The sequence below is a fragment of the Nesoenas mayeri genome (assembly GCF_963082525.1).
Source record: "Nesoenas mayeri genome assembly, chromosome: 2".
Taxonomy (NCBI): Eukaryota; Metazoa; Chordata; class Aves; order Columbiformes; family Columbidae; genus Nesoenas; species Nesoenas mayeri.
In genome coordinates, this window is record NC_137543.1 from 142571386 (window position 1) to 142599115 (window position 27730).

A 27730-nucleotide genomic window follows, 5' to 3' on the forward strand; every position below is an offset into this window, starting at 1 on the left:
TCCCCCTCTGTCCCTTCTTAAACTTGATCTTTTTTTTTCCATAAACTTGGAGGAGTTTAATATGAGTGAAACCTTCCATATAATAATTAGAAATGGATGACTTCATCGAGTTATCCTCTTTGTGCTTAAGTGCTAATTATTTGTCCTGGCCATGTTGAAAGCCTCAGTAAATCTATGGGCAGAATTGTGCTCTATAGTTATAAAACATCTCTTGGGTTTTTTTACTATTATTTTTCAGTGAAAGGAAGAAGTTGATTATGATGCAAAAAGAATGGAATTATACTAAAAGTTTTCAGAGAGTTAAATTTTCATATAATCCAAACCATTTATGTAGAGAATTTTCATGTGAATAACTCTTCTTTTGTAGCTATTGAACTGTCACTAAAAGAACAAAGGCAACAGCAAACAACACTTTCCAGTTTGTATCCGAGCACCTCAAGCCTTTTAACAAATCACAAGCATGAGGGCCGCAAGGTTCGTGCAATCTATGATTTTGAGGCTGCAGAAGACAACGAGTTAACTTTTAAAGCTGGAGAACTTATAACTATCCTTGATGACAGGTAATTTATACAGAATGCTTACTAGAAGTATATTAGACTGTAAAAATCAATTGGGAATAATTATATCTTCTGTGTAGAAGCCTACATTGGAATACAATTGCAATAAAACATATTTACGTATTTAGTACTTTATTTAGTCATCTCCTAGAGTTTTTACATACAAATGTAACTGCATAAAGATTCCTGTATAAGATTTCTGTGTATATACTTGTCTTTATGTACAAGTAGTATAAATGGCCTGTACAATGCAATTATTAGGAAAATTCCTTGTATGTTTTTGTTTTTTTTTTTTAAATGTATGGGATTTTAAATTTTTTTTTTTATCTTTAGTGATCCAAATTGGTGGAAAGGTGAAACTCATCAAGGTATAGGATTGTTTCCATCTAATTTTGTAACAGCTGATCTTTCTGCTGAGCCAGAAATGAGTAAGTAATATTATGTTTATGTATATATGTTAAGCCTTGCCATGGCCCAAGGAATATTTCCGTAGTGATTTACTATCCCTGTTTCCTTTCCCTTATGATAGAGTTGAGTTGCAAGTTAGTGTGATACTTGAAGTAAAACTGAGGAGCCCTTGCTGTGCTCCCACAAACAACAGTCCTATCTTCATGTGTCAGGCCAAGGTTTCCTAAGCTGGCATCTGCTGAAAAACATGATACTGTCTTCTGCTGGCTTTGTCAGGAGCTTCCTTGAGACTCATTTAACAACTCCATTGACACCTAGATAAATGTAGGCAATAGCAGTTATTTCCCAAATTGCCTTTGTACCTGGTTGCAATGGTACATATCTAACTAAGGGAAAACTGAAGGCCCCTGGGCAGCTTGGAGTTGGAGACAGATTACCAGTGTTCAAACAATTCAAGAAACCTACATGCTGTAGGTATGTATGTGTGCATAATGGAAGAAGGGTGTTGCTTTTTTCTGCATACTGGTAATCTTGTATCTATCTTGTATAATATATACAGTATATATTTTTTATTTTGTGTGCATAATATATATAGAAAGGTGTATAATCTAATCACTCTCTTAATATTTTTTTTATGATGAGTTGCTTGTAGGTATGTTATGTGCAGGGAGACTGTGATAAAGAAATATACTTGCTAAAACATGTTTCTGTTGACCTTGTGTGAACTGATTTTTTTTATTTAATGCGTTTACACATATGTTTAAGAAAATTGTTTGAATCTGTGGAGATATTGCCTTTGAATGTCAACAAAATCTTCATTTTTTAGTTTTTTACAGTAGATATTTCAAATGCAAAGAACTTGGGCAGCATGCTAGCTGTATAATATGTCATTGTTTTGTTTATGTTTATTTTATAAAGTAAAATCTGCCTGTTTATCTTACAGTGAAAGCTGAGAAGAAAACAGTGCAGTTCAGTGATGAAGTTCAAGTAGAAACAATAGAACCTGAGCCTGAACCGGTTTACATTGATGAAGTAAGCATGATAAAAGTACTGATTTTCAGCTACCAGTACATTTGGATGTGTTATGTTTAACCCTTTCATTCTGTACTTCAAAACCAATTTTAAATATTAGGAGAACACAATCAAAAGAGAATGGGAAGGAAAGCTTGATTTAACTAACCAAAAAAATCATCCTCGGTATTCTAATTTGTTCATGTATCTTGAAGAAGGAGCTTTGTGTGGAGTGACACAATTGCTTTCAAGTTTTGCTTTAAGTACTTCAGCATACCTCAGAGATAACCATCTTGAATGCTGTCTTACATTTATTTCCAGTATAATCACTACTGTCTTCCCCCAGTCTGAAAGATCTCTTTCCTTTTCTGAAAACTCTGATCTTTTTGTTGCTCTCTAAGTGGTATTTAGTAAGATTTGCACAATCTCACAGCAGTGATTCTGCAAGGTTCCCAGGAACTCTCAGCCCAGGATGTTTTTCCCCTGCCTTTCCCTCCCCACCTCTGCCCCACCCAGGGGCTTAGAATTGTTCTCTTTAGAATTTTTCCCTTTCTCTCTCGTGACCTTCCATTTCTTTCTCAACTAGGGTTCTGTCTTTGTTTTTTGAAATTAAAAATCGGTTACTGCCTTCCTAAAGTCCTAGTTATCTCCTGCCTCAAATACTCTTCCAAGAGATACGAGTTTGTAATCTGCTGAAAGAGCTTATCTCAAGCCTGCCTTTGTGCCTTCCAGCTTTTGTCTTCTGTGATTCCACATCAGTTTGTTTGAGTGTCTTGTTTTGTTTTCAAAATTACTATAGTATAATTTTTAAGGAAATAGTTCATTTGGCTTCTTCCTGCCTTTCCTGTGGTTGAGAAGGGAAAAACATGATTTTAGTTTCCACTTTGATACAACCTATATAACTCTGGCCTGTTAAAGACTGTTTATTTGATAGCACTCAGCTAAAAAGTGACTTTTTTTTTTTTAAATCATATGTGATGTTGATGTTTGGTTAAGCAATATAGTTAACTCCAAGACATACTTTTAAAAGAGTTTATGCCTGTTAATTTTCTAGGCTTTAGTATTTTTATAAGTAGGTCGTACTTAAACTGGTTAATGATGACTTCTTTTGAAGTCAGCCATGCAACCTCTCCAAACATAATCTTAAAAAGCCCCTTTCATATGTATTAGTAATGACATTGCTCATGTGCTGATAGGCTTCATACACTTAAAACATGCAGGGTAGTTCTTCAGTGAATTTAGCTGTAAGAACCCATTTATTTTTAAAGTACTCTGAATATATTCTGTCAAAACATTTTCACAAATCCCACTAGGTGGTAGTATTGCATATGTAGTAACTAGAATGGAAAATAGAAACTGCTCAAAAATACTATTTAGAAGGATTTTTAGGAATAAAGGGGTATTCTGCACATTCCACTTGTTACTACTAATAACTTTTATCATTTGGCTTTTCTTTGTTTAAGCATCTTCATTCCTGTGAAATAACATGTATGATTTCTATTTTCTTAAAGTTAGTCTAGATTATTTCCAAGTCCCAAGGGATCCAAATGTCTGGTGTAAATAACTGCTTTAATTTAGTGCCCTGAAAGTGTTAATTCTACTCCCCACATAAGCCCTAATTACGCAATCTGTGTTTTAGGATAAAATGGACCAACTCTTGCAGATGTTACAAAGTGCAGATCCGTCTGATGACCAGCCAGACCTCCCAGAATTGCTTCATCTTGAGGGTAAGAAAATCTCATGGCTTTTTGGTGTTATTTTCATCTGTTGTAATTACCTATATCCAAACAAATTGAAAATAAGCTGCAACTACTTGAGCTTCATGTGCCCACCACAAGCACGCCTGAGGAAAGTGCCTGAGCTGTAATTATTTTCTCCCTTCCTGTTTCCCACATCTAAGAGATCAAAGTGCAAACTTTTAACTTAAAACGAGCCCACTCCTCTCTCAAGGAAACATATTCTGTAGGCTTTTATTTTTAAAGACCCAGGAATACTTAATTCAATCATATTCATCCATTTTTTTTCCTTCATAGAGTAGCATGAGTTGCAAAAGGAGTGTAAGGAAGATCCCATGAGAGGAAGCAGAAATACTGCTAAAGCTTAGCATAGACCTGTGGGTGTCCCACATGCTTTTCACTTGCATGAATATTTCTATAGGACTTCAATATTAACAAATACCATATACAGTGCTACAAATTAGACTAGTTCTTTAGATTAAAATTATTCGAACTACTTCTTCAAAGAGGCATTATAAACCATTCTGTCTGGGTTGATAGATGCAGCAAAATTTTTGTAAGGGAACTTTAGAGAAGGAAGTAAAGAAACTTACCCATTATGAGACAGAACATTGGCTTAACCTGATGATTCAGGTAGTACCAGACTTTAAGAAAATGGCAGATACCAGATCTGTCTGGAAGTTAATAATGAAAAAGTGCATAAGCTTGTAAGCTTTTGGCTGTCTCCCATCTTTCCATGTCCATCTGGTTCATCATACCTATAAATTAATCCTTTTTTAGTAACTGCACATCCATGACGTGTCTGCACGTAGTCTACTTCTACTAAAGCTCAAGAGAGGTGAAAAGAAATGTGAATGGTTGTAGTCTTTCAAGTACCAAATATAGTTATAGAGGCTGTTGTCCAAGAAGCAGATTGCCTATATCTGGTCCAGGACAGAGGCAAAGAAATTAAAGGTACACTTGTCAACCAACCCCCAGATATGGCTTACCTTAGGGTCTCCTTTCAGAATGCATTACGAGATCATTAGAACAATGCTGAATTTTATATTAAGCCACGGGACTGCTCCTAGAATCTGAAAGCCGTAGTGTAGTCAGATGATGACTCCCCAGCTACCTACACTTGCCAAACATATGGCTGCATATAGTTCCACAATGCCATCTTCAAGACTCTACACTCAGGTAGGCCTTGGGTAGCTACTGTTTTTGGCATGGATTCTGGGAATTTGGTTATAGCTGTGTGTTGGATCTTGGGTTTCTAGCAGTAGTGGCAGGTGCTGATAAACACTTGACAAAAACCCACTTCATTTTCTTCTGCAAGCCAGATTTGCTGTTGCCTTCAAGGAACACATCAGTGCTGCCCTTTAACCCATCATGGCCCAGGGGCTTTCAGGATGTTCTGCATCTCTCATTTGGGAAAACTAGAAGTGAGGACAGTGTTCCAGAGCTGCTTATAATGCATTTAGGTCATCTTTGATGCCTGAATCTTTTTTTTCTCATCTCCCAGTTTAAATGTTGAGTGCCTCTTGGGATTAAACACATCTCTTGATTAGTAAATAATTCATTGCTTGGGTAAGTGGGCACATTTTGCATTCAGGGGTAGGGTTAAATTGTAGTTTCTCCTTTCAGCTTCCTTGACTGTTTATTTCACATTTGATAAACTCTGCCTTTCTGATAGTTAATTGCGTTTGCTTGGCAGTTCCATGAACTACACGCCCTTGTGCTGACAGTTGGTTGGGAGTGCTTTTTTGTTTATTTTAAAGCTTTTCCATTCTACTTCTGATAAGTTTTTGTATTGGTTTTTGCATGTTAGTGATTTGAAAAAGCCCCTTTCCCCCAGTTTGGGTTTCAGTGAGACAGCAGTGTGCTGTTAAGTGTCTTTGTGCAGATGATTTAAATCATTGCAAGCTGTTTTCCCCTTCATTGTTTTCTTTGATTGTCTTTTTGTAGTAATGTTAGTTGAGCACATGATCTAGGTTGCAGTGACAAGTTTTCTTCCTTGAAGAAGAGATCACCTTTCAGATTTACCTGAATTTTTTATGCAAAATAGTTTTGGCTTTACACTGCCTGGATGTTAAATATGTTTTGTTTCACTCTATTTTTATTTTCTTTTTAAAATACACTTTTAAAACTGTACCTCTACTGAAAACTTCATCTGGATCTCATTCTGAGATTGTTCATGACACTACCACTCTTACTGTAACTGTTTTGGCATACGGATCATAGTAATGATTAAAAAAAAATTGGGCTATCATCTACATATCTCTGATATATTTTTTTTTTTAAAGCTACTTTCTGACTTGAAGTATGGAATTCTTTATTATTCTCATATCTTTTTATTCTAGCCATGTGCCACCAGATGGGACCTCTCATAGATGAGAAGTTGGAAGATATAGACAGGTAAACAAAACCCAAATGTTTTGACTCAAATTAAGATTCATTCTTAGAATACCAGTGTTGTTACTTACTGATATCTTAATCATTTCTGTGAATACCAGCAAAGAAATAGGTGTATTTATTAGTAACTTCTCATGTGGGAGGAGGTCTGAAGTAGCCACATAATGTTTTATAGTGTTGTACCATTGACATTCTGGCACTTGTCAGGCATCACTTCACAGACAGGAAGAATATGTTGCTTAACACACCTCATGAAAGTTTATCTGTGTTGTCTGTTCTGTACTGAAGTTACCTAAATTGTAGAATAAGCTGTAAAATATATTTTCTAGGAAGCATTCAGAACTTTCAGAGCTCAATGTTAAAGCAATGGAGGCTCTTTCCTTGTATAACAAATTGGTGAATGAAGACCCTATGTATTCCATGTATGCAAAACTACAAAACCAACAGTATTACATGCAGTCGTCTGGGGTTTCTGGCTCTCAGGTATGTATGGAACCATTAATAACCATTGATGTTATCACGTACCTACTGAACTGTGGTTGATTTCTTAAAAATTATTAGGGATAAGTAGTTTTTCACATGAGAAATTTTTACAAAACTTGCTCAAATATTTTTTTACAGTATACTTCTCTACATTACTAAAATAAATATATACTGATATATAAAGTGTGGTGGAGCATATTGATTGCAAGTAATAATTTTTCTTATTTCTGCCCTTTAGTTCCCACCCTTCTTTCTCCCTGAGTTGGAAACATCTTTTTATGGCCTTTGTTAGCTTAGTGCTAGGTTAATATCATCTTGCTCCCTCAGAGATAATCTCAAATGAAAAAGCAGCCTTTACTCTCAACACAGTATTTAAAAGAAAAACCATTTTCAGCTGCAAGCTTTGGATATTCTCCTTTTGCAAGTTTTAACATTTTTAGTTCTTTTTTATTCAGGCCTTTTTGATGAAGGGGAAAAAAACAATCTGTGCTTGGAATTGCAGATAACAATAAAAGCTGCCAGGGCTTTTCATAGTGGGTAAAAAAGTAAAGAACCAAAGGAACACAGTTCCTGTTTTAAGACTATGCCTTCCCCACACCTTCCCTCCCCAATCTCTTCTTTTAGCTTCCTTCTTTATTTTTTAAATATCAGTGGAGAGCATTTAGTATTTAAGTTACTGAAGTTAAAAATTATGATTCTTTCATGGCAGCATTTCCATGTAATTGACTTATCTATAAGTAGACCTTTTGGCTTATTCATATACTATGGAATTTTTAAAGGGTCTTTTAAACATTTAAATGTTTAATCCCAAAGCCTAATGCACACTTGCTGTATAGTTTTCCTGTTCATAGGAATATGTAATATTTCAAACTGTTTTTCCAACAATTTACGTGCTTTTCGAGTAAACAAAAATTCAAGCCAACTTATGAATACTTGTTCAGTATTATATAAACATTGAAGCAGATTTAGTTCTTTAGCTTCCTACAAATATGTACTTTCTTTAGTATCTTTTAAAGAAAATGATGTATATTTGTGCAGTGTCATTAAGAGGAACATTGTCTTCCATTCATACACGATAAGCAACCATCCTGTGACCTTATAAAATAATTTCAATATTTTTATAAATGGGTATGTTTCTGGGGATTCTTCAAGGGAAAAACAGGATTTTGGAGTGAATATGAGCCAGTATAAAGTTCTGAAAAGTTAGGAGGTCTTGTGCCTTTGCCTTCTAAAAGTCTTTTGCAGTACTGATGTATCTTCTATGAATATGTCAGCTGAGATTCTTGGATCCTGAGACAGAAGAGCTGTATATCATAAACCTACATGAACTCAGTTGTACATGAGACCTGATAATTTCTTCTAGTAATTTGTGTTAAGCCAAATAATTAATGATTTCACAAAAGCATAGGCTTTAGAAATTTAGTCTTGATTTAGAATACAGTTGACACATCTACTAGCAGTTTTTTTCTCTAGGTAGTTGTAAAATATTACCATATTTTAAATTAAAATTTTCTTAAGACCACTTTTTCCCTTCTGTCCAGCTCAAAAAATTTTGCAGTGGCAGTCACAACAGTTACATGAAATTACAGGTTAACTAAAACCATGGAAATAACACATTATTGGCTTTCCATTTTAATGATTTTTACTTAGTGAAAGTTATCTGGGCATCAGAATTATTCTGCTTTGGACTACTATTTGCTACATGATTTAAATCATTCAGTATTTTCTTTCAAAAGCAGAAGCTCTTAATTAGTATGAGTGATAGTCATTAAAATAAAATTTGTGAATGCAAGTTTTCCAGTGAACTATTTGACCTTTTTAGTACTGGAGCCTGAGGTTAGAAATGTGAAAATCCTTTGAAAATCTGGCAATTTTTTCATACTGCAAAACTTAATAAAGACAATGTTTTTTTTTCTATTAAAACATCTGTAATAAAAGGTTTGAGAGGCTGTCTTTAAGTTCTGAAGTCAGATATGAAATACCAAATTTTCTTGTATTTTATTTTTAATATTCTTTGATTTATCTTCCTAGGTTTATCCGGGACAACCTCAAAGCAACGCGTATTTGGTGGCAGGGAGTGCACAGATGGGCCCTATTCAAGGCTACAGCCTTCCTCCAGAGCAGCTCCCTTCTCTCAGCCAAGGCACCGTGACTCCATCTGCCAGCTCGGTACTGCCTGCTCAGCCTGCACAGACGTCTTACACAAAGTAAGTTGAAAGATTTCCCTACTCAAGTTTAAATCAAATTAATATGAAGGACTACAGATAGAAAAGAACCTGCTTTAAATATTGTTTTTGTTTGGTTGGGGTTTTGTAATAGTTTTCTCTAATTTTAAATTTTACAGACAAGAAATATAATTTTTACATATGTATTTATTTTATCTAAAATAAAAAATCGAGAAAAATATATATATATGAGTGGTTTATTTTTTTAAGTTAACTTTTAATGTACATTTAATGTTGAAGAATGCTGCTGTTGCTGGCTTTGTTAAATTTATGAGGTAGTCTATATTTTATTGTTCTTTTCTCAAATATCTTACTGTGAAAGCATACTGAGAATTCTGCTCATTTTGGGAAAGAAGTAAATGGGCTGTGGACACTTACTACAGCTTATACAGCTTTCCCACATAAGGGAGCTACAAGTGGGTTTCTATTTTGGGTAGATGCTCAAAGATGGGAAGTTTTGGCTAAGCTACCTAAATTGTGAAAAAGTTTTGAATTGACCTTAGAACAAGATTAGGTGTTGGTGGTGGTTGTTTGGTTGGTTGGTTTTGTTGGGGTTTTTTTGTTTGCTCTCTGCGTAATTTTATTTTATAAAGTTGGGAGAGACATCCATCCTGCATTATTAAAGTATTTGTTAGTCTCTGTTCCTCAAAGTTACTTACTTGGGTTAGTAACAGTTGTACTGCTGAAGAGAGTTTTTGCATACTTCACCTGACTTGTTTTGCTATTTCAAATGTTTGTTTTTTGTTGTTTGTTTTTTTTTCATGAGCAGAATGGAAGATAGACAGGATTCCGTGTTGCACATTAAAATAAAACAAAGTATAGATTTGCAGTCTAGTTTTAAATCCATGGGACTTGTGTTAGGTGTGTTTAAGTCTGAGGAGTGTGTTTGAGTTGTAATTGAAATATCCATTTGCTACAGTTTTAAATATGCAAGATGTCCACAGTTTGATTTTTATGTGTATTTATAGAACAGCAAAGCAATAAAGTGTTGTTTGTTTGTTTATTTTTCAGTGCAATGGTTGGCTCTGTTGCTGGAAATACTTACTCTAACCAGGCTCCAGTGTATAGTCCGCCACCCGCTGCTGTTGATGTTGCTGCTTATCAGAATGCTGGAACTAATATGTCCCAGGTGCCAAACTATAACTTAGCGTCTGCAGCTCTGCCGCAGACAGCGGGCAGTCAACAGCCACCTCCACAGCAACCACAGCCCACGCCACCTCCACAGCCACAGCATAGTTACTCACAGAAGGCTCTGCTATAGGATCCAGGACTTCTGATTCCTAATCTTCTCTAACCTCTGCTAAAGGCAGTTGGCAATTCTATGAGTTTCTTCCTTTAATCTCTTAAACTTCGTTTATCCTCAGCTTAATAAGAATCTATCTTGGTGAACAAGTTCAATTTGCACTGACTTTTTAGGATTTTTTTTTTTAAATTTTGCAGAGGAACGGATATATTTAGGACATTTACTTCCTTTTAAAATGCCTAAAAATTGGTACAAGATTATTTATGTCTGGTAAAATTGGCTAGTCTGTGAAAACCCAACACTTGCAAACTGTTGTGGCATATATGTTATGTACATATAGTGTGTGATTGCAATAGTGGCCATTTCGTATAGCTATGGTGATCATGTGAATATATTTAACACAATGTTTAAAAATAATTTACTGTTTTATTTTAATCATGAACTGACAACAATGTCTCATAGTTTTGTCTAGTTTTATGACAGATGTGATATCTCTTTCCAATGCAGGAAAAGCAGTAATTCTGCATATCATGGTTACACTTACAAGTTAAGGTCTACATATGAATTTACAAACTTACCTGAGTCTAGGTTTCATTGCTTCTTGAATTGAACACAAGTGTATTATGACTATTAGATGGCTTATCTACCAAAGTAAACTAGTTAACTAGTAAGTGATTTGGGGGGATAACAGCAAATTATGATTCTGCTTCAGATATGATTAATGACTTAAAACTGCTATTCAGAGGCTGCTAAACATATCATGGGACCATGCAACAGGATCTTGCATTTTATCATGAGAAGCATGTAATTTATTTTTTCCAAGTTGTTTATTACAATGAGAACCAGAACTGTATTCTACATATGTTGGTAGAGATTACACCAAAGACAGAGGAATTGAGTTGGAAGAGAAACGGTGGAGTTTTAAACTGGAACACACAACACCAATAACACTACTTTATTCAAGTCTGCTTAATTAGCACATGGAGAATTACGGACATTTAAATCACTTTGCTGAACAAACCTTCAGGGCTTTATTTTCTCTCTTGTGGCCTTGCTTAGCAATTTGTTGTATTTACTGTTCTTACACAAACACTTCTGCCTTAAACATCTGTTTCAATTTCCAATCATACCATTTGATTTTATTAGCCCTTCTGTAGTATGAATAGGTTGAGGCATCTTATTTACATTCACTTTCAGGTTACTTTGAATTCTCCTGCAGCAACGTGCATGAGCCTTTTTTAAATGCTGGCATTTCTCAGTAATTAGCCAGGTGGCTCTTGAAGGCGTGATGTTTTGTTTTGGTTTTTGTTTGTTTGTTTGGTAGTAGAAGGCAGCATTTTGGGTAGGCCTGAAGAGTTTCTTGTACAGAGGCTGTTGTTATTTTGCATTTGTATTCCATCTATTAGTGCATCCTGTTTTCCTCTTCTCTTTTCCAGTGACTCTAATTCCAATTAGAGCAATACTAGATGGCTTAAAAACCAGATCTGTGTTTTCAGTCTTGTTAGTGTGTATGTCATAAATGGTTCACTTTTGTGTACTATATTTTTGTGTGATGCTTCTGGAATTAAATGTTGCAATTGTACATTATACTATAAGCTGACCTCAGTTATCCCATAGACTCCTGCGTCTGTTCACAGTTACCTAACATGCCTTTGTTTCACTGTTTTAATAGACACTGGTATTTTCCCTGTTAATGCTTTCGTATGACTATTGTGCATAACTTCTAACTGGGGTGGTTACAAAACGTGCCCATAGCTGATGCTTTTCCAGTTGGGGATGCTCTAGCCAGATGGGGCTGTTTTGATAGTAGTATTTTTGCTTATTTTTTTTTTTCTTCATAATTCTTAAGCACCCTCACAAACCGTCATTAATTCAGTACTTGGTGTCATCACAAAGTCTGTGGAATTTGGAAGGAGATATTAAAAAAACAAAAAACAATATATTGTGTCATAGGTAATTTTTGATAGATTGAAGAGGTGATTTTCTTGAGAAGGTTCATGTAATATAATTTAGATAGTGTTCTCTGTGTGCTTTAAGTACCTTATTCCATAATCAGAGAAACGATATGTATAGAAGTGTATAATTTCTACATAAAAGTGAAAATAACTTTTTACTCCATAGTTCTTAGGCCCGGATTCAATGAGAAGCTTGAAGCATCAAAAATAGTCCAACTGACATTGATTATTTGTATTCTTAGGTTTTCATATGTTGCATCACATGTTCCCTAATAAGGGCCTATGGAAACTCTGTACAGAAATGGCTCAGCAAAAATACGTTTTGGTACTAATTTATTGTTTTTAAAATTTTTGGTCTTATTTTTCTCAACATACAGAAATGCTTGTTCCTGATTTCTCGTTTGAACACTGAAAACTTGTGTGTATCTCAAGTTGTTTTGCTTTCCAGCTTACTTATTTTGGGTATGTATCCGTCTTTAAGAAAAGGGAAATCACCTTTCATTTGTGTTCAAGATGAACAAAACCCACTTTCTAAAATGCAATGTGACTATAAATTCAGCATAAGAAAAATTGTGAAAAAAATGTTGTTTTCCCTCATGCCTTTACTAGAGTCACCACTTCATGGTATCTCCTGTAACAAATTGTGGATTTTAGTTGACTTAGAATCAGTTTTCATTGTCCACAGTTGGTGCAGCAGGTCACTAGATTTTTAGGTTTGGAGTCTTAGTGTTTCTGTTGCATCCTACATTTTCAATTTCAGATGCATTTCTCAGATTAGATTGAATTTGGAGCTATGTTGCTTCCTGTTGATTTTTCTCATCAGAAAAGCTTATTTCGTCTTCTTGCTTGGTTATGTCCCATATGCTGGATGCTCTAAAGTGATGCTTCCACCTACCTTTCTGGGTGCTGCCACTGCACTAATTCCTTCAGCCATCCTCTCGTATCCTTGCTGCTAATGTAGCGAGTCCTTTTCGGTTCACCTCCTGTCTCCTGGAGATGCCGTTGCTGGGGCTTCTCTGCTGTGGTTTATTCTGAGGATTCCTTCTTTATTCATCATTCTGACCAAGTTCACAAATGTTCTGTCTTACTATGGTATTGAACACTGAAATAAGGGTGTGAGGGGGAAAGAACATATACAGCTACTGTATGGAAAAGGTTTTTAGTAAATAAATAAAATGTCAGAAAGTTAATCTATCTGAAAGTTAAGAATCCATGGAAATGATATGTTAATCATGTTCCAGAGAAGACCTAATTTTTGACTGTCTTGTTTCTTTACATGTAAGTTGTCAGTGAAAGGCTAAAATGCCTTCACAGTGTTTTGTATGAGCCTTTGTTATTTAACCCCTTTATTAAGGAATAAAAAAATGTTAATTAACTTCAGAAAGGATATTTTAGTGGCTTGGTTATCATGAACTGGAGCAAACTCTGGAAAGTGCCTTCTGTGCATTTCATTTCTATAAACAAAGCTTGTTTACCCATGTGTATCATCTCAATTTATGTGGGCATAAGATGTCAAGATTCACTGTAAGCATCCCAGGAAAATCCTGAGGCAGCGTGTTAACATTTGGTACATGGATGTCGTGGCGGGATGTCCCAGAGCACGCGCTTGCAGGAACAGTTGCAGCATATATACCCATCCCGTTCAGTGGCCGGTACCCACGTAGACGTGTATTTAATGTCCCAGGCCAAGTACCTACAGACAGCAGTAACACAACAATAAAAAGGAACAAAATATAAGAATTACTGCATGTTTCTCAGCAGGTGTGGAACAGCATATTGCCCTCATGGTACAGTTAATTATTTGGGTTTTTTGGGGGGGAGGTGGGAGGGGAGTGCAGGGAAGGGTTGGGGTGGGCACTGAAATGAATTTGAGTCACCTGAACTTCAGAAAATTCAGCCAGCAACCAAAATGTTTAGGTGTAACAAAGGAGATGGGTTTGCTTTTAATGGCATGTACATCTTTTGCTGATAAATCCAGGCTGCTATTGTAGTTCTCTGTTTTCATCTAGATGGCAGGAACATCAGGTTTACACTGGAGAACTGCTTAATACCTCATTCTCCAATTTGCTTTAGTATTTTCTCTAATATCACCTTATTTTTCACTCATATTTCAAAGATACCTGTGCAGTCTATACCTACAAAGATCTTACCTTATTCCCTATCTGCTGGGTTTCACAGGAAGAATGAACATCTCTAATGACAGCAGCTACCACGGCACTTTGCATGACTAACTGCAGCTTCCTTTGGAGAAGATGCATGTATCTGTTTTGAAGAACAAGGGAGCGTAATTTTTCCAGTTAAAAATTAGGAGGAGGGTTTGGTTTTTTTAAAAAGAAAAAGGTAAAGTAGAAGTTACAAAAACCTCCATTGCTAACCGTGGGCAGAATCATTTTTTCCTCTGTTATTCAATCTTAGTAAAGCAAACGAACTCCATGCAACAGATAGTCCTTTTTCATTTTCGGCTGCATTGAAAAATATTAACCTTTATGTGTATACTGTCCAACACCATAGTAAAAAATGGGAAGGCCTTGACATTTGAACTTTTTGCGTCAATATGTGAAAAACACTATGTATGTTTTTGAAGCCTTGTTTCTTAAATTAGAGTATTTGTGTATAAAAACATTCCATTTGCTACTATGTAAAATTGCAGATCTAAAGTTCACTTTTCATGCTGCTACCTTGGCAGAAAGGTGGTAGGATTTTCTGTTCTTCTATCCCTGCATGTGCTTCTGGAAACCCAAATAATTTTGTCTTTGTCATGAAAAAGAAAAGAAGCCTGCGGCAGTCTGCTTTGGTTTGAATAAAGTGTACACAGTAGCCAAGTGCATTTTGGGTTTTGTTTTGATTCTCCCTTTGATGTTGGCATATGTATATATTTAGATATACTGCACTGTTGTACAAGAATTGTTTTAGTAAATAACACTATTTGTAAAAACTGTTAACTGTTTTTGGTATGAATGCAAAATATTAAAGTTGGAGTATTTAGTTCAATACGTTGCAAAGTCAATTTCTAAATTTCATGGAAGATTAATCAGAAAAGGACTCCATGGCCAGAAGGACCTGGAGATGCAACAGGCGCGGTCTGACAGTAGTACATAGCTCCAGTTTTCTGATCTCAGGCAGGCTGAAGGTGGGCTTTCTTCTTCTGCATTTTTGTGTTGATGTGTTTTTTGGTTGCTGTTTTTTCTTTTAATGATGCTTACACATAGATTATATTATTACTTTTGAAGTTGTTTTATTTGTCATTAACTTCCTTCAACTAAATCCAAGTAATACATTACACATCTTGTTTCAAGTATGCTGCATGTCCTCTTATATATATATATTTTTAAGAAATACAGCATGACTATTTTAAAGGGGTGGTAAAGAACAAATGAAAACGACTGTGCTGTCTAATGTATGTAAATACTACTGGCAGCTTGACAGTTAATTTACATGTTTTTTTGGCAGTTAGTTCCATTTCTGATGGCTAATGCAAAGTAGCGCTAAGATTTCTTTGTTTTCAACTATGTGAAATGAGTTGAAGATCAGGCTAAAACCTGATTCATGAATCTACATTATGGCTTAAAATGGTGTCACAGGTGAAACTTGATAGTCTAGACAGATGTATGCTTTGTTCTTAAAACAATGTTAAGCTTCATGGATTTCTTGCTGAAGCCAATGCAATTATCTGGGGTCACCATGGGGCTTTGGGAGTGATGGGCAGCAAGTGATGAGTTTTTCCTGTTCTTAGAGTCTCTTCCTAAAAATGTGAGTTAAACACCTGAGGGTAAGTGATCATACAGGCTGTGGGTCAGTAACTTCTGTGTTTCAAGAGAGATTATAGATTTAGCAGATAGAATTGAAAGTCCTATACATTATGTAGAAATGAAACACAACGTCTCTGATTTGGAACAGGGAGCGGGAATGGATACTAAGTTTGCTTTACTGTGCTTCTCTTTTGGACAGTAAACGTGTTTCTGTTGAGATGCCTATCATGAAAATACTGTTTGAGAGTTTGTTCTGTAGTAGTCAAGGCTTCTTGTAAAATTTGCTGCCATCTGTCTGGGCAACAGGCAAAATAAGCATCAATCTCATGTGTGTTTAAAGGGATGAAAACAACGATCTTCACTTAAACTTTCAATGAACTGATTCATATGTAATCTCACTTCATATCGCATTATGGAGCTGGGCACCTTCATGCATTGTCTTACCACTGTAGTTAGTTTTCAAAATCTTATGCTCCTCTGTTGCAGGATAAAACTTTTATCTCACAATATTTGTAAATTTTAATTATCTGGATTATTCTAAGTCAAGGCTGTTTTGGTTGATACTGTTCATGATCTGTGTTTAAAGCAAGAAATAAGTCATTGTGAGAGAACTTGTGGAGAAACTTCTGCTGATTAAGACTAATTTGCGCTTAACAATTCAAAACAATTTTGGGAGTATACAAGGGCAACATGCAATAATACAGAAAATTATATGGGGGGAGTAGGGGGGAAGGTAAATATGTATTTCCAGTTGTACACTGAGAGCATCTTTAGAATACAGCCTCTCAAGTTGATGTAAAACATAAGGAACGTAGTGATTGTAACACCTTATATTTTGCTTTGACTTTGCTTAGCCCTGTTAAGGATGAATTTTGAGTCCTTGTGCATGCACCTTTGATTTCTAAAATCAAATGTTTGTGTCCCATGCTCCTGAGATTAGTGACATCCACCACTTTAGCAGCTGTACTTTGGCCCCTCCTTGTTGAGGTGCTGAATCCAGCAGGAACACGGTGTGTGGCTGGTAAAGCCTGTGGCCAGTGTGACACTGTCACTCGCAGGAACTCGTCATGGGTCACTGTCTCTATTTGCCGCCTTTTGGCTATAGGAAGCACACGTATCAAGAAGTGGAACTGTTCAATGTATCCATGCCTTGGCCGCTTAATTTTATACAGTATATTCTATAGTGGTTTTCTAAGCTTGATTTATTAACCAGCAAACAAGTCTCTGGAAACCACACAGGAATCTATTTCTAGCCAGCTGTGATGGCTCACCCCGTTGACTCATGCATCATCAGGTACTTGTGGATTATGCAGACGTGTTTACTTTTGCAAAACATGTGTCAGACTGTCCCAATTTACTGTGCTTCACAAAGGAGTGTGAACATTTAGATCCCTTGGTTTTAATGTCTTTTAGACTTGCGAAAATTTCCCCAAAATGCTCTTTGTTCTCCTGGTGACATACTCCTGTAGCTGATGCTCAGCTGTGGCAGAGTTCATTTAGGTAAACAGTGCAACAAAAAACATGTGGCCTGAGAAATACAGGTAATATGACAGTTTATATAAAAATACGGTGTTGTACATAAGAACAAATGGAAGTCTGAGCTCAGGTAAGGACAGAAAAGTCACAGTTCCTGGGACTGTGTGAGAACACAGGGTCAGTACCAACCACCTCGCTGAAACCTGCTGTTGAAACCTTCAAATAGGTGTTTTTCAGAGAAACCAGAGGTGGTGTCTGAAAGGCTCTTGTTAGGGCTGTGTTTGTCAAAAGGGCAATTTTTTCTCCTGGTAAGGTGAGAAAGAGCAAATAGTGAATAGTTTTTTTTTTTGCTTTAACGGAGTCCACAATCCCACTTCATGACAAATTTCTTGCAGCTTTCAGGGAATCATGTTCTACATTATCTGATTATGTGGATGACACTCAAGTGGAATTCAGCATTAGTAATTTTTAAAACTCTTCCTGCTCACTTAACTGTGAAGTAGATAATTTTAATTTAGTAATTTATCTTAGTAAGCTTGTTCTCTCTCAAAACAGATCTTTCTACTTTTGAGCACTTCTTATCTTCCGGCTAATCAAGGCTTCTTGTAAGTGTGAGCTGTTCCTTCCAAGGTTTCAGAGTTCCACTAATCTCTTCAGAAGGTGGTTACTTGCGTTGGTTGCTCAAACCAGTCCCTAATTTTGCCTTTTCCAAGAATGAGACTCCTTTGAATTTGTCTGTCCATGAGGCTCAAACTAACAACAGATTTGTTGCTCAGGTTTCTTTATTCAGGACAGATAGTAGGTGGCAGCAATAAATTGCATATCTGTAAACAGCACTGAGCTCAGCAGCATTCAGTGAGATTCTGTAGTTCAGCAGAAACAATGCAAACAATCCAAATCCCACGTCTTGTATATATATATATATATATGTGTATGTATATATATTTTTTTCAATCAATTCCAATATATTACATGTTTTTCCTAATGGTTATCTGCTTCTTTCATAACTTCTCATATTTGATCCTTATAGTAAGCACACCCACAAATACTAATGGCTAATAAATAATAAATTTATTTCATTTTATATATACATATATATTGCTATATTTGGACATTTCCACTCTGCAGATCATCCTTCCACAATAACACAAAGTGTCTCATTGAACCTTTAAGTTGTTTTTTGAAATGAAAGCCCTTTAATTTCTGAAGTACTATCTCCCTCACCCCTGGTTCAGTCACACAACTGCTATAACTGGCCTTTGTATGGGGTGTTTCAAAGATATGGACTCAGTTTCAAAGACAGAGTGATTTCAAATTTGGTCCATCTTTTTGAAACACCCCGGATTTTTCAGGTCTCTGTAATGTCGCTTTGGCCTACAGTGTATTCTTCACATAGCACCTTGCTGTTAACTTTGGATCATCATTTTCTGATTCACTTTATTTTGTATTCATCAGTGGTGTAGTTTCACAAGGGAACTGACCAAATTTCCACCCAGGAAAAGAGCAACTCTTCTTGGAGATGGAAGTTTAGTTCCAAATAGTTTAGTGATACAAGCTGATAGTTGTGTCCCATTTGTTATTTTTATTCATTACAGGATTCAGTTACTGATGTGTGGCAAGTCCATCATAAACTTTTATGAGTGGTTCATCACACATTGTGTGTTGCTTTTAGGAATTTGATTATGATGCTCACACAATCCCAGAGATTATTTCAGCTTTCATCCCAACTAGACCATGCACTTCACAGCTTTTGCACGCTTATTTTTTTGGTCTCTGCAGAGACTTGGTACATTCTTTGAACTCTAGTTTGTCACTAAGGATTTCATGTGATGGATGGAGGAGGAATGTAGGAGAAAGCTGGTTGCTAACAGTGTAAGAGCATGATGTTCCAGCCCTGCATTTATCAAAGTTTGTGTCTAAAATTTTCGGGTGTTAATTTACATCATCCAAAGTGAAAGTGTGTTCTTCAAGTGCACAGGTTGTTCCCTCAAATTCCTGAAAAAAAAGTTTTAAAATCTGCAACAAATAGGAATGTACTTCCAGAACACCATGGATTGCTTTGAAAACAAAATGTTTTCTTTATTCTATAGTGAATTAATGTGAGCAAACAAGTTCCAGGTAGTTAGAAATGATAAGTTTTTAAGCATTACTGAATGGCTGCCATTTTCACCACTCAGACATTTGAAGACTCTCAGCTTTCCAGGAATAGGTCAGTCAGTCAGTGCTGCTGGGACTGGCCTCTTTGACAAGGCCTGGGCTCAGCCTTGAAAATAAACTGCTAGGAAAATATTCTGTTATGGAACAGTTCTAGAGATAACAATGAAAATCTCATCAGCTCTTAATTTCTTTCTCATACTTTACTAAGGATTAGGCTATTCTAATTATTTTGATTGTATCATTTAGGTAGAGCAAATAGAACTGAATTAAGTGTTTAAAAGTAAATGCTTTCCCTTGGAAGTTGCTGTTTTCAAGTGTCACACTGTGCTGAACACAATATTCTGAAGGAAATGTCTGTCTGCCTAATTAGCTCACCCTTTTAAGAAGTGGAATTTGTAATAGACCTTGTAAGACTTTCCACTTAAGCATAACTCAGCATGCTTCTGTATCTTTATAATGGTATTTGTGTTATTAATGTTTCCTCCTCACATTGTTCTATTATTATTTTGGGTCATTTTAGTGATTACTTTTTTTAATAGAGTTTACATAAAGGCAACTCCCAGCTAAAAGAGAGTCACATTTGTAAAATATGGAGTCAGCAGCGGGTCCAAGAGCAGCACATTTGTAATTATGTTGGGAGTGCCCATCCTCGTCTTCAAAATACTCTATTTAACAAGCCCTTTTCCATTGTTTTGTATGTTATTTTATTTTATGTTATTTTATTTTATGTTATTTTATTTTATGTTATTTTATTTTATGTTATTTTATTTTATGTTATTTTATTTTATGTTATTTTATTTTATGTTATTTTATTTTATGTTATTTTATTTTATGTTATTTTATTTTATGTTATTTTATTTTATGTTATTTTATTTTATGTTATTTTATTTTATTTTTAGTATTAGGAGAAAAGAGTTATTTTCCCCTCTCCCATTTGTATTGCCCTTTTCCAAATAAATCAATAACTCTATTGCACACAAAAACATGGCAATATTGCCATTTTTCTCCTCTTTTCTGTCTTACCTCCTACTCCTTCCAATTTCTGCCTTTTCCTTTCATTTTTACCCCAACAAACCTCAGCTTTACTAGTCTGAATTCCCAGCAAGCCTTTCAGGCTGCAGCCAGTTGCGTGATGCTCAGCTCTCCTCAGGATTTGGAAATAACAGTTCGCTATTGAAGATTTGCTGCAAATTCCTCCTGTGGTCTGCCAGGAATCTTGTTGCCATCACTGCAGTTTCTGGTCACTTGATTTGTTTCTGACTGTTTTCTTTACTAACTTTGATTTTTTTAAAATGGTTCAGAACACTAATGGGTACTTTGCAGTTCCCCCTCTTCCAAGCTCGAAGAGAATTGTCTTGCTTAAACAGTTCGAGCATATGTTGAATCAGTCTGTCTTGACATTGATGATGTCCCCATTATCTATTGGAATTTTGTATAATAATGCCAGTTTGTATAATAATGCCAGTTTAGCCTCTCAACTTACCCATACAACGTCAGTGCTGACTGTATCCACTTTATGATCTTGGAACTCCTCCCTGTTTTTTTTCTGGAAGACATTTGAGTGATTTAACCAAATAAGTAGCAGCTCTGATCAGAGCTACTTTCAGTTCATATTTTTGATAAAAAGCAGGATAAGCATCACACGTTCCCTGTGTGTGTTCCAAGAAATCCAGACCCAAACACCTGTGCTCATGGGGACCTCCATGTCCTGGGCTGCTGGTGTGCAAAGGGTGACGCCAGAGGTGCGACTCCACATCTGTATTTTGAAAGAGAGCTCTGGACGGAAGGCGGCACTGCCCACTCACTCGTCCTGAACAAGGGACTGGAAGGTCTCAGATGCTGGATGGTGGATGCCTGCGGAGTTAATTTTTTGCGTTCTTATTAAGAGAAAAACTTACTATTACAGTTGCAGTACTGTTTCACCTGTAGGCAGAAGCCTGGAAAAATAGTGTTGACCTACTACATAAGCAATTTCATTTTTTGAAGTTTCCACTGCTGTATGAAGGAATATGACCTCCTGGTTCACAACTGCCAGACTGGTTTCTATCAGCAGCCCTACTGCATGTTCCCCAACGGTAAATCCTGTAGGCTTAAGAATATTTCTTATCAACAAAGTCTGCAAAAAATCTCTCTTTGATGATTCCATCTTAAGCCCTGGGATCCTACGGGACAGCTGTAGCACAGTTCACATATTCACAGAATATTTAAGTCCACCTTGTGTACTGAATTTACCAGAATATCAAGATTGCCTGTTTTTTCTATTTCCATTAGGGGCACAAAGTTTTGAATTGTCCCTTGGAGGAAAACAAACAAACAAAAAACAGACAAAAAACTTGTCCACTAATGAACAATAGCCTCGGCTTAGTTTAAAAAATCGGTTCTGCACAGCAATGCAAGCTTAAAGAGTTTCTGTTTCATGTGTGAAGGTTGGTAAGGGAGGATCTTTAGCTGCCTTGATAGGAGGATGCTGCATTCAGGTATTGATAAAGATGCCAATTCTTGCATGCGCTTTGCCTGGAGAGTAACCTTTGCTTCACTGATTCTTTCATCTTTCATTGACTGTGACTCCCAACGCACAACTGTAAAGGATGTTGTGCCATAAAACGGATCTTGACTGCAGATCTAACCTGTCGTAATTACCCAGAAATACTTATTTTGTCTGAATTTCTCAGCTAAACCAGGCTTGCTATCCATAGCTCATTACTAACATTTGGGCTATTTTATTTTTTATTTGCAATTCTTGTTTGTCTTGCAGAACAGAACAGAAGGGGCATCTGCTGACGGCATCTGTAGTAAAACATGGAATCTTTTAGGGTAATGTGGTAATTTGGAATAGCAATGACAAGCAAGAGACCATGATAAAATAGATTTAATCTCTTTCCTTAGTACCTCACCGCCAAATTTGTCAAGCATTAGCTTCACTCAAATTGGGAATGGTGTGGGGTGTGGTCTCAAGGAGTAAAGCATGGCAGAGACCATGAAAGAAAAAGGCAAACTAGCACCTGAGGTGGATGATGCGACCAGGAGAGAAAAAGAAGGGAGACTTTCTGCAAATAAATTAATCTTTATTACTAAACTTTGTCTCTAGAAGGACACACATGCTTCATATAGAGAGGATTCATCCATAGAAATTGTCTGTAAACCAAGCAGTATTTTAGTTGTAAAAAGTAACCTTTTTCTGTTATAAAATATGTGAAGTAAGCCAGGGCTCTGAGTGAAATCAGAATTATGGCATTTGCTGTAATGTCAAGACACTTAGAGAGATTTCCTGCTTTGGGTGCAGTAGATAGATACCTCTCCTAGGAGAATTATTAAAATGAACAAAATTAAGGATATACAGGGAAATCTTTTTGGACAGTATTCTTACTCCTATGGCACGTGATATTATGAGCACCTCAGTGTCCATCTTCAATTGCTTACATTTGCACTGTCTATTAATAGTCTGTAGGGACAATCAGGTTTTATGATTTATGAAGTGCTCCAGCTTTCTTCCTCCCCTATACCTATGTTTGCTGCGTTCCACTTGGCTCTCAGCTTTCAGAGCGCAAAGGAAGCATGGGATGTATATATGGAGCAAGGTTTACTATATCCTGCTTTACTGCCTGTGTGACATTTGCTGATTTGGTTTCCTGTAAAAACTGATACATCAGCTCACTTCTTGTCCTAGATAACAGGCAGGAAGAGCTGCCAGGACTCCGAAGAAGAATAGTCCATATAAATCCTCCATGCAGAACAGAGCTGAAGTGAGTATTTTTATCTTTGGAAGAAAAAGCAAATGGCATGTTTTGATACTGCAAAAGGAAGCTGTTCTCAGAAAATACAGATATTTTAAGTTGCTCATGATTTCAAACCCATTGCTCCACAGAATGCCTAGATAAGACGACAATGGCTGTATGAAATGGAATAAAAGAGAACAAAGTTGTCGTGTCGTTGCTGTCCTGATTGCTTGGCAGGCTGCCGCAGCGTGTGTTCCTGCGCAGTGACACGCTGTGCTGGCTGACATGACAAATGGCACAGCTGCTGTTGTGCCTCCAGAAACTGTCTGGGAGGATCTCTGGTACCGAGCTGAACGCTGCAGCTATCTGAGTCCTGGGACTGCGACTGGAGGCAACCAGTCTAGTCTGGGTTTGAAGGCAGATAGCACAGTCAACTACTAGTCAATGAAAATGTTTTATCTATGGACTCTCACAGTGCTTGAATTTACAAAAGTGCTTTGAAATGTTAGGAAGTTTATTTTTGAAACCTCTAGGTTTGAACATCTTCCGTGAAATGGTGGTGATGGCAAATTACGGAAAAGACATTGTTCTAGATGAAGTGTGTCCAAAAAAAGGAAGACCTTTACCCTATCATGTAACTGTTCCAAACCTAACAGAGTAATTGTTTCCATTTGAATTTTTCTTATTTAACTGCCATTTTGCAGTTATCAATGTTTTTAAGGATCTCATCATGCAAAGTGATATATTGATTCCTCAGTTCTGAAATGATGAGGCGCAGACTAACGTACTCCTTCTTGTCATTCTCCGTCACTGTGCGGTGCTAATCCTCCACATGAGGGTACTTAGCTATTTTGGAAACCAACTTTGCTCTTGTGATATAATATCTAGAAATCTGGTCCAGGTAGATTTGCCCTCATCAATTTTGAGACATCACATTTAGCATTAAATCAAGAGCCGGGTTTCATATTTTCATTTTGATGCTCAGCTCCCCATGAAACTCACACGACTGTGGCCAATCTCTTGCTTCTAGCCAAGGAACCAGGGCAGGCAAGTAACTAGTTTCAAACTCTGCCTTGTCTTGAGATTATGTTACTTTTCTCCTAGGCACCTTCTACCAGATGTTCTTTCCCAAGTGTGGAGCTTTTTTTTTTTAATTGGACATACATAAGAAATGTCTTGTCCACCTATGGAAACACCTACAAAAGATGGCATCTGGGTCACTGATAAACAACCTGCATCTGTATGAAAAGAGGAGATGAAGATCTCCTGGTAACAGGACCATTGGTCTTTGGCCAGGTAGGATACAGGCCAATTTTGCAGGAAGGGAAGGGAGACTACATGAGGCTTCTCAGCTCTATAGTGCTGTCGATGTCCACATGTGGCGGGGCCGATCCCCACTTCTGGTGCAAAGAAGGATATAATAATTACAGAAAATAGTACTCTACTCTGAATTGTTTTGTGGGGCAGGACATTTTTGAGCTAGGGCCCAGACTGGATGCTGTTGCCTACTGGTTTGGTCTTTTACATGCTTTTCAGAACCATGTTGGAATTTGGCTCCCTGCTATTCCGAGGAAAGCTTTCATGATGGCAGTTTACCACTCACTCTGCAAACAAGTTTTACCATGATGAACGTTACAATCTTGCCTATAAGCGATCATCGTCTTGTAAGTATTGATTGACCTACACACTATGCTGTGTTAGCGTGCCTTAAACTACTGAAACGAGGCACACGCTGACTGTGCCGTGCACCACCAACACGCAGAAAGCCGGTAGCTGAGGTTAAATTCCAGAGGCTCTGGACTCTGGTCCTGTTTGTGCATCGTGAGAGTGCTGTTTCCCTGGATTCAAAATCTCTTGGCGTAGCTCCCAGGAATCTGGACTACTTCCCTTTCAAATTTTACAAAGTCAATATTCATAAATATTCTCAAGGAAATGCCTGTTGGGTCTGCTACACACTGGTACGAGACGTTTCACTTAAATCTCAACATTTTAAAATATTCCTTTTTAATTGGAAACCAGTTGGACAAGTAACAGTGAACTTGGCTGTTTTCCTTACGTATGCAACAGGTATAGCTTGGCTTTGAGGTAGTGTGAGATTTTCTGACTCCTTGTAATGCTTCCCGGTACAAGAGAAAAAGGTGATTCAGTCTCCTTGCTTTTTCATGCCAGGGCATTTCAGCTGAAAGTGCTGCCCAGGGAAGAGCTGAAGTGATGACTTACATTAGGATGCTTCTGGTCTGAGTCAATCATTTCACTACTGGTTCACTGAGCAGTTTTCAGATGGCAGGTTCTTTGGGGCAGTGTAGTGCTGTTCAAGTATTTAACATGTTGCCACATTTCTTAATCACTTTGGAGCTCTTGCCAAACTTCACAAAATTCAAGGCAAGGCTGTTGGAGTTCCCAGAAATTACAATTTACTGACTTAGACTCATCCCTCATATGTTATCAAAACTTCGTAAGAGGAAGGGAGCGGTTTAAACTTCTGTCTTCCCTTCACCTTTTTCCCGCTAAGACCTAGTGCAGGGGACACGGCATCAAGAGGAGGTGGTTCAGTGTTTATTGCCTGGAACAACGCTGCTCTGAAGTCCAGCTACAGATAAGCAAATGGAGTAAAAAGCCAGAAGGCTTGTTACTGCAGCTCCAGCGGCCTCGTGAGATCCAGGTAAGGATTAAGCCCCAAGGTATCATTTCACACCAGTCCCAGCCTCCTGTTTCAGCATGTACCTTCTCACAGCATCATCCCAGCCCCTCTTTCCCCCCAGCAGGTCTGTTCCCTCCAGCAGAGCTATTCCAACATTGTAGGTAGTACCAGCCTCCCTCCTTCAAGCCATCGTCCTTCCTGCATACCTCTTCAGACCACAATCTACACAATTGTTCCATTATTTTCATTTTACTGGAAATAGGCTCGAGGGTGGAATTGCTTTGAGACTGTTTCAGCCACTTTTTGGCTCAGAAATTTCACTATATTCAATAGTTAATGTACACATCACTACATTTGCTCCTCTATTAAGTTGAGAGAGGTAGTTAACCATGTCATTTTAAGGGTAAGGAAGTGGAGGGAGGAGTACAGTGAAACAGCATCACTCAGTGAGGTACTTAGAACTGGATTTATGGAGAACTGTGTGTTCATCAGGCCTGGCGATGGTCTGGAGTGACACTGCAGTGAGAGGACACGTGCTCTGCAGATCTGAATCTCACTGTGGGAGGCATCTGTCGCCGTTCACGTGCCCGGATCTAATGCACCCTGCTGTGGTCTAATGAGTCATCCCCTCGTGTGAATCCAGCATGACAGTCACTTCTCAAACAAACCTGGTGAACTGTGTCTGAACGTATAAACAGTGCTGGACTGATCAAAATGACATTGTTTGGCAACTAAATAATGGTAAATAAAAACATCATTATCCATCTTGGTCATTCTCAGGAGAAACAAACATAGCACGTTTATGAGCAAAACACACAGTGATGGGCAATAAGGCAGAGGGACAGCTCGTGGTTCTGGTGCTGGTTGAAAGAGACGTCACTGGGAGGGATGCTCGGTCTGTTCTGGCACTGACACAAGTGAGGTGTGGAAATTTTATTCTGTTCTGCAGGGAGTGTTACCAAAAGAAAAAATCCTGTTGTTGCAATTAGAATGAAATGTAACAAGGTTCTGCAAAATAAATTTTCTTTTTTTTTTCCCTATTATATTAAAAATGCAATAATATGTAACTCGGTGACTGTGTAGTTTACATAATACTTCATAATATTTCAGTTTTACTGAGTTCATTTTCTGATGAAAAAGGCTTTTTAAATTCTGTAAAAATGGTGAAAAAATCCAGACAGCACAGGCTTAAGGAGTTCATTGAATAAGACAAGGGGTTTGAACGTTAAATTATAGATGTAACTGCAATTTTCAGTGCCTTTAGTGAAATAAGGTGTATTTCTTTCAAAAAATCCAGTATTCTGCCCATGGATAAACCCTGTACTATGGGTAATGCTTCATAAACTTGAGGTTAGTATATGTTTAAACTTCTGTAACAATATCTGGCTAATACTATGGATAGTATCAATCTTTTAAAACATATGTACCTTTTTTTTTTTTACTCATATTATTGTTTAATTTCATAGTTCTTTGGGAAATTGCACTGCAACTTATTTCCTTTTTTCAAACAAAACTCCTCTGTCCCATGTGTGCAGTACTTTGCTGCTGTAAGAATCATGAATTAATATTCATCATCACATGGACTTACTGGCATACTGTTCACGGATGTAGACTTCTATTTATCATAAAGAATTTAGTAATGTCGCTCATATAACACCCAACAGAATAGTTGCCAATAAATGATTTAAAGATTTCTCAGGTACCCTCATAATACTTACAAGAATGACATGGTAGTGAGACAGGATCAAATCTCTGGTTAAGGTGTGTGGCCAAAATTAGGTTATTTGAAGTAAAGTTAAAACAAAGAAAGCCCTGAACACCCCTCTTTCCTGCAAACAAAGCCAACCCAAACTCTCTCGCTGACAGTTACCCAGCGATCCCATAACCCGCTCAGAGGAAGGTTCTTCCTAAATATTGCCTCCTACTGATTTATTTTTGTCCTAAAGGATGACAGTTCTTGAAGGACCTCTTACAGCTCA

At 37.1% G+C, this 27730-nt stretch overlaps 1 protein-coding gene across 1 annotated transcript in view; it reads left to right on the forward strand.

The window, feature by feature from the left end:
• Positions 1 to 13249, forward strand: part of STAM (signal transducing adaptor molecule) — a 31894-nt gene extending 18645 nt beyond the window's left edge. The window contains exons 7-14 of the mRNA XM_080339688.1: positions 368 to 560; positions 891 to 985; positions 1909 to 1997; positions 3616 to 3703; positions 6055 to 6109; positions 6436 to 6589; positions 8621 to 8796; positions 9826 to 13249. Coding sequence (XP_080195814.1) covers positions 368 to 560; positions 891 to 985; positions 1909 to 1997; positions 3616 to 3703; positions 6055 to 6109; positions 6436 to 6589; positions 8621 to 8796; positions 9826 to 10075 — 1100 coding nt within the window. The 3' untranslated portion in view covers positions 10076 to 13249. The remainder of the gene's footprint in view (positions 1 to 367; positions 561 to 890; positions 986 to 1908; positions 1998 to 3615; positions 3704 to 6054; positions 6110 to 6435; positions 6590 to 8620; positions 8797 to 9825) is intronic.
• The last annotated feature ends 14481 nt before the right edge of the window (positions 13250 to 27730 follow it).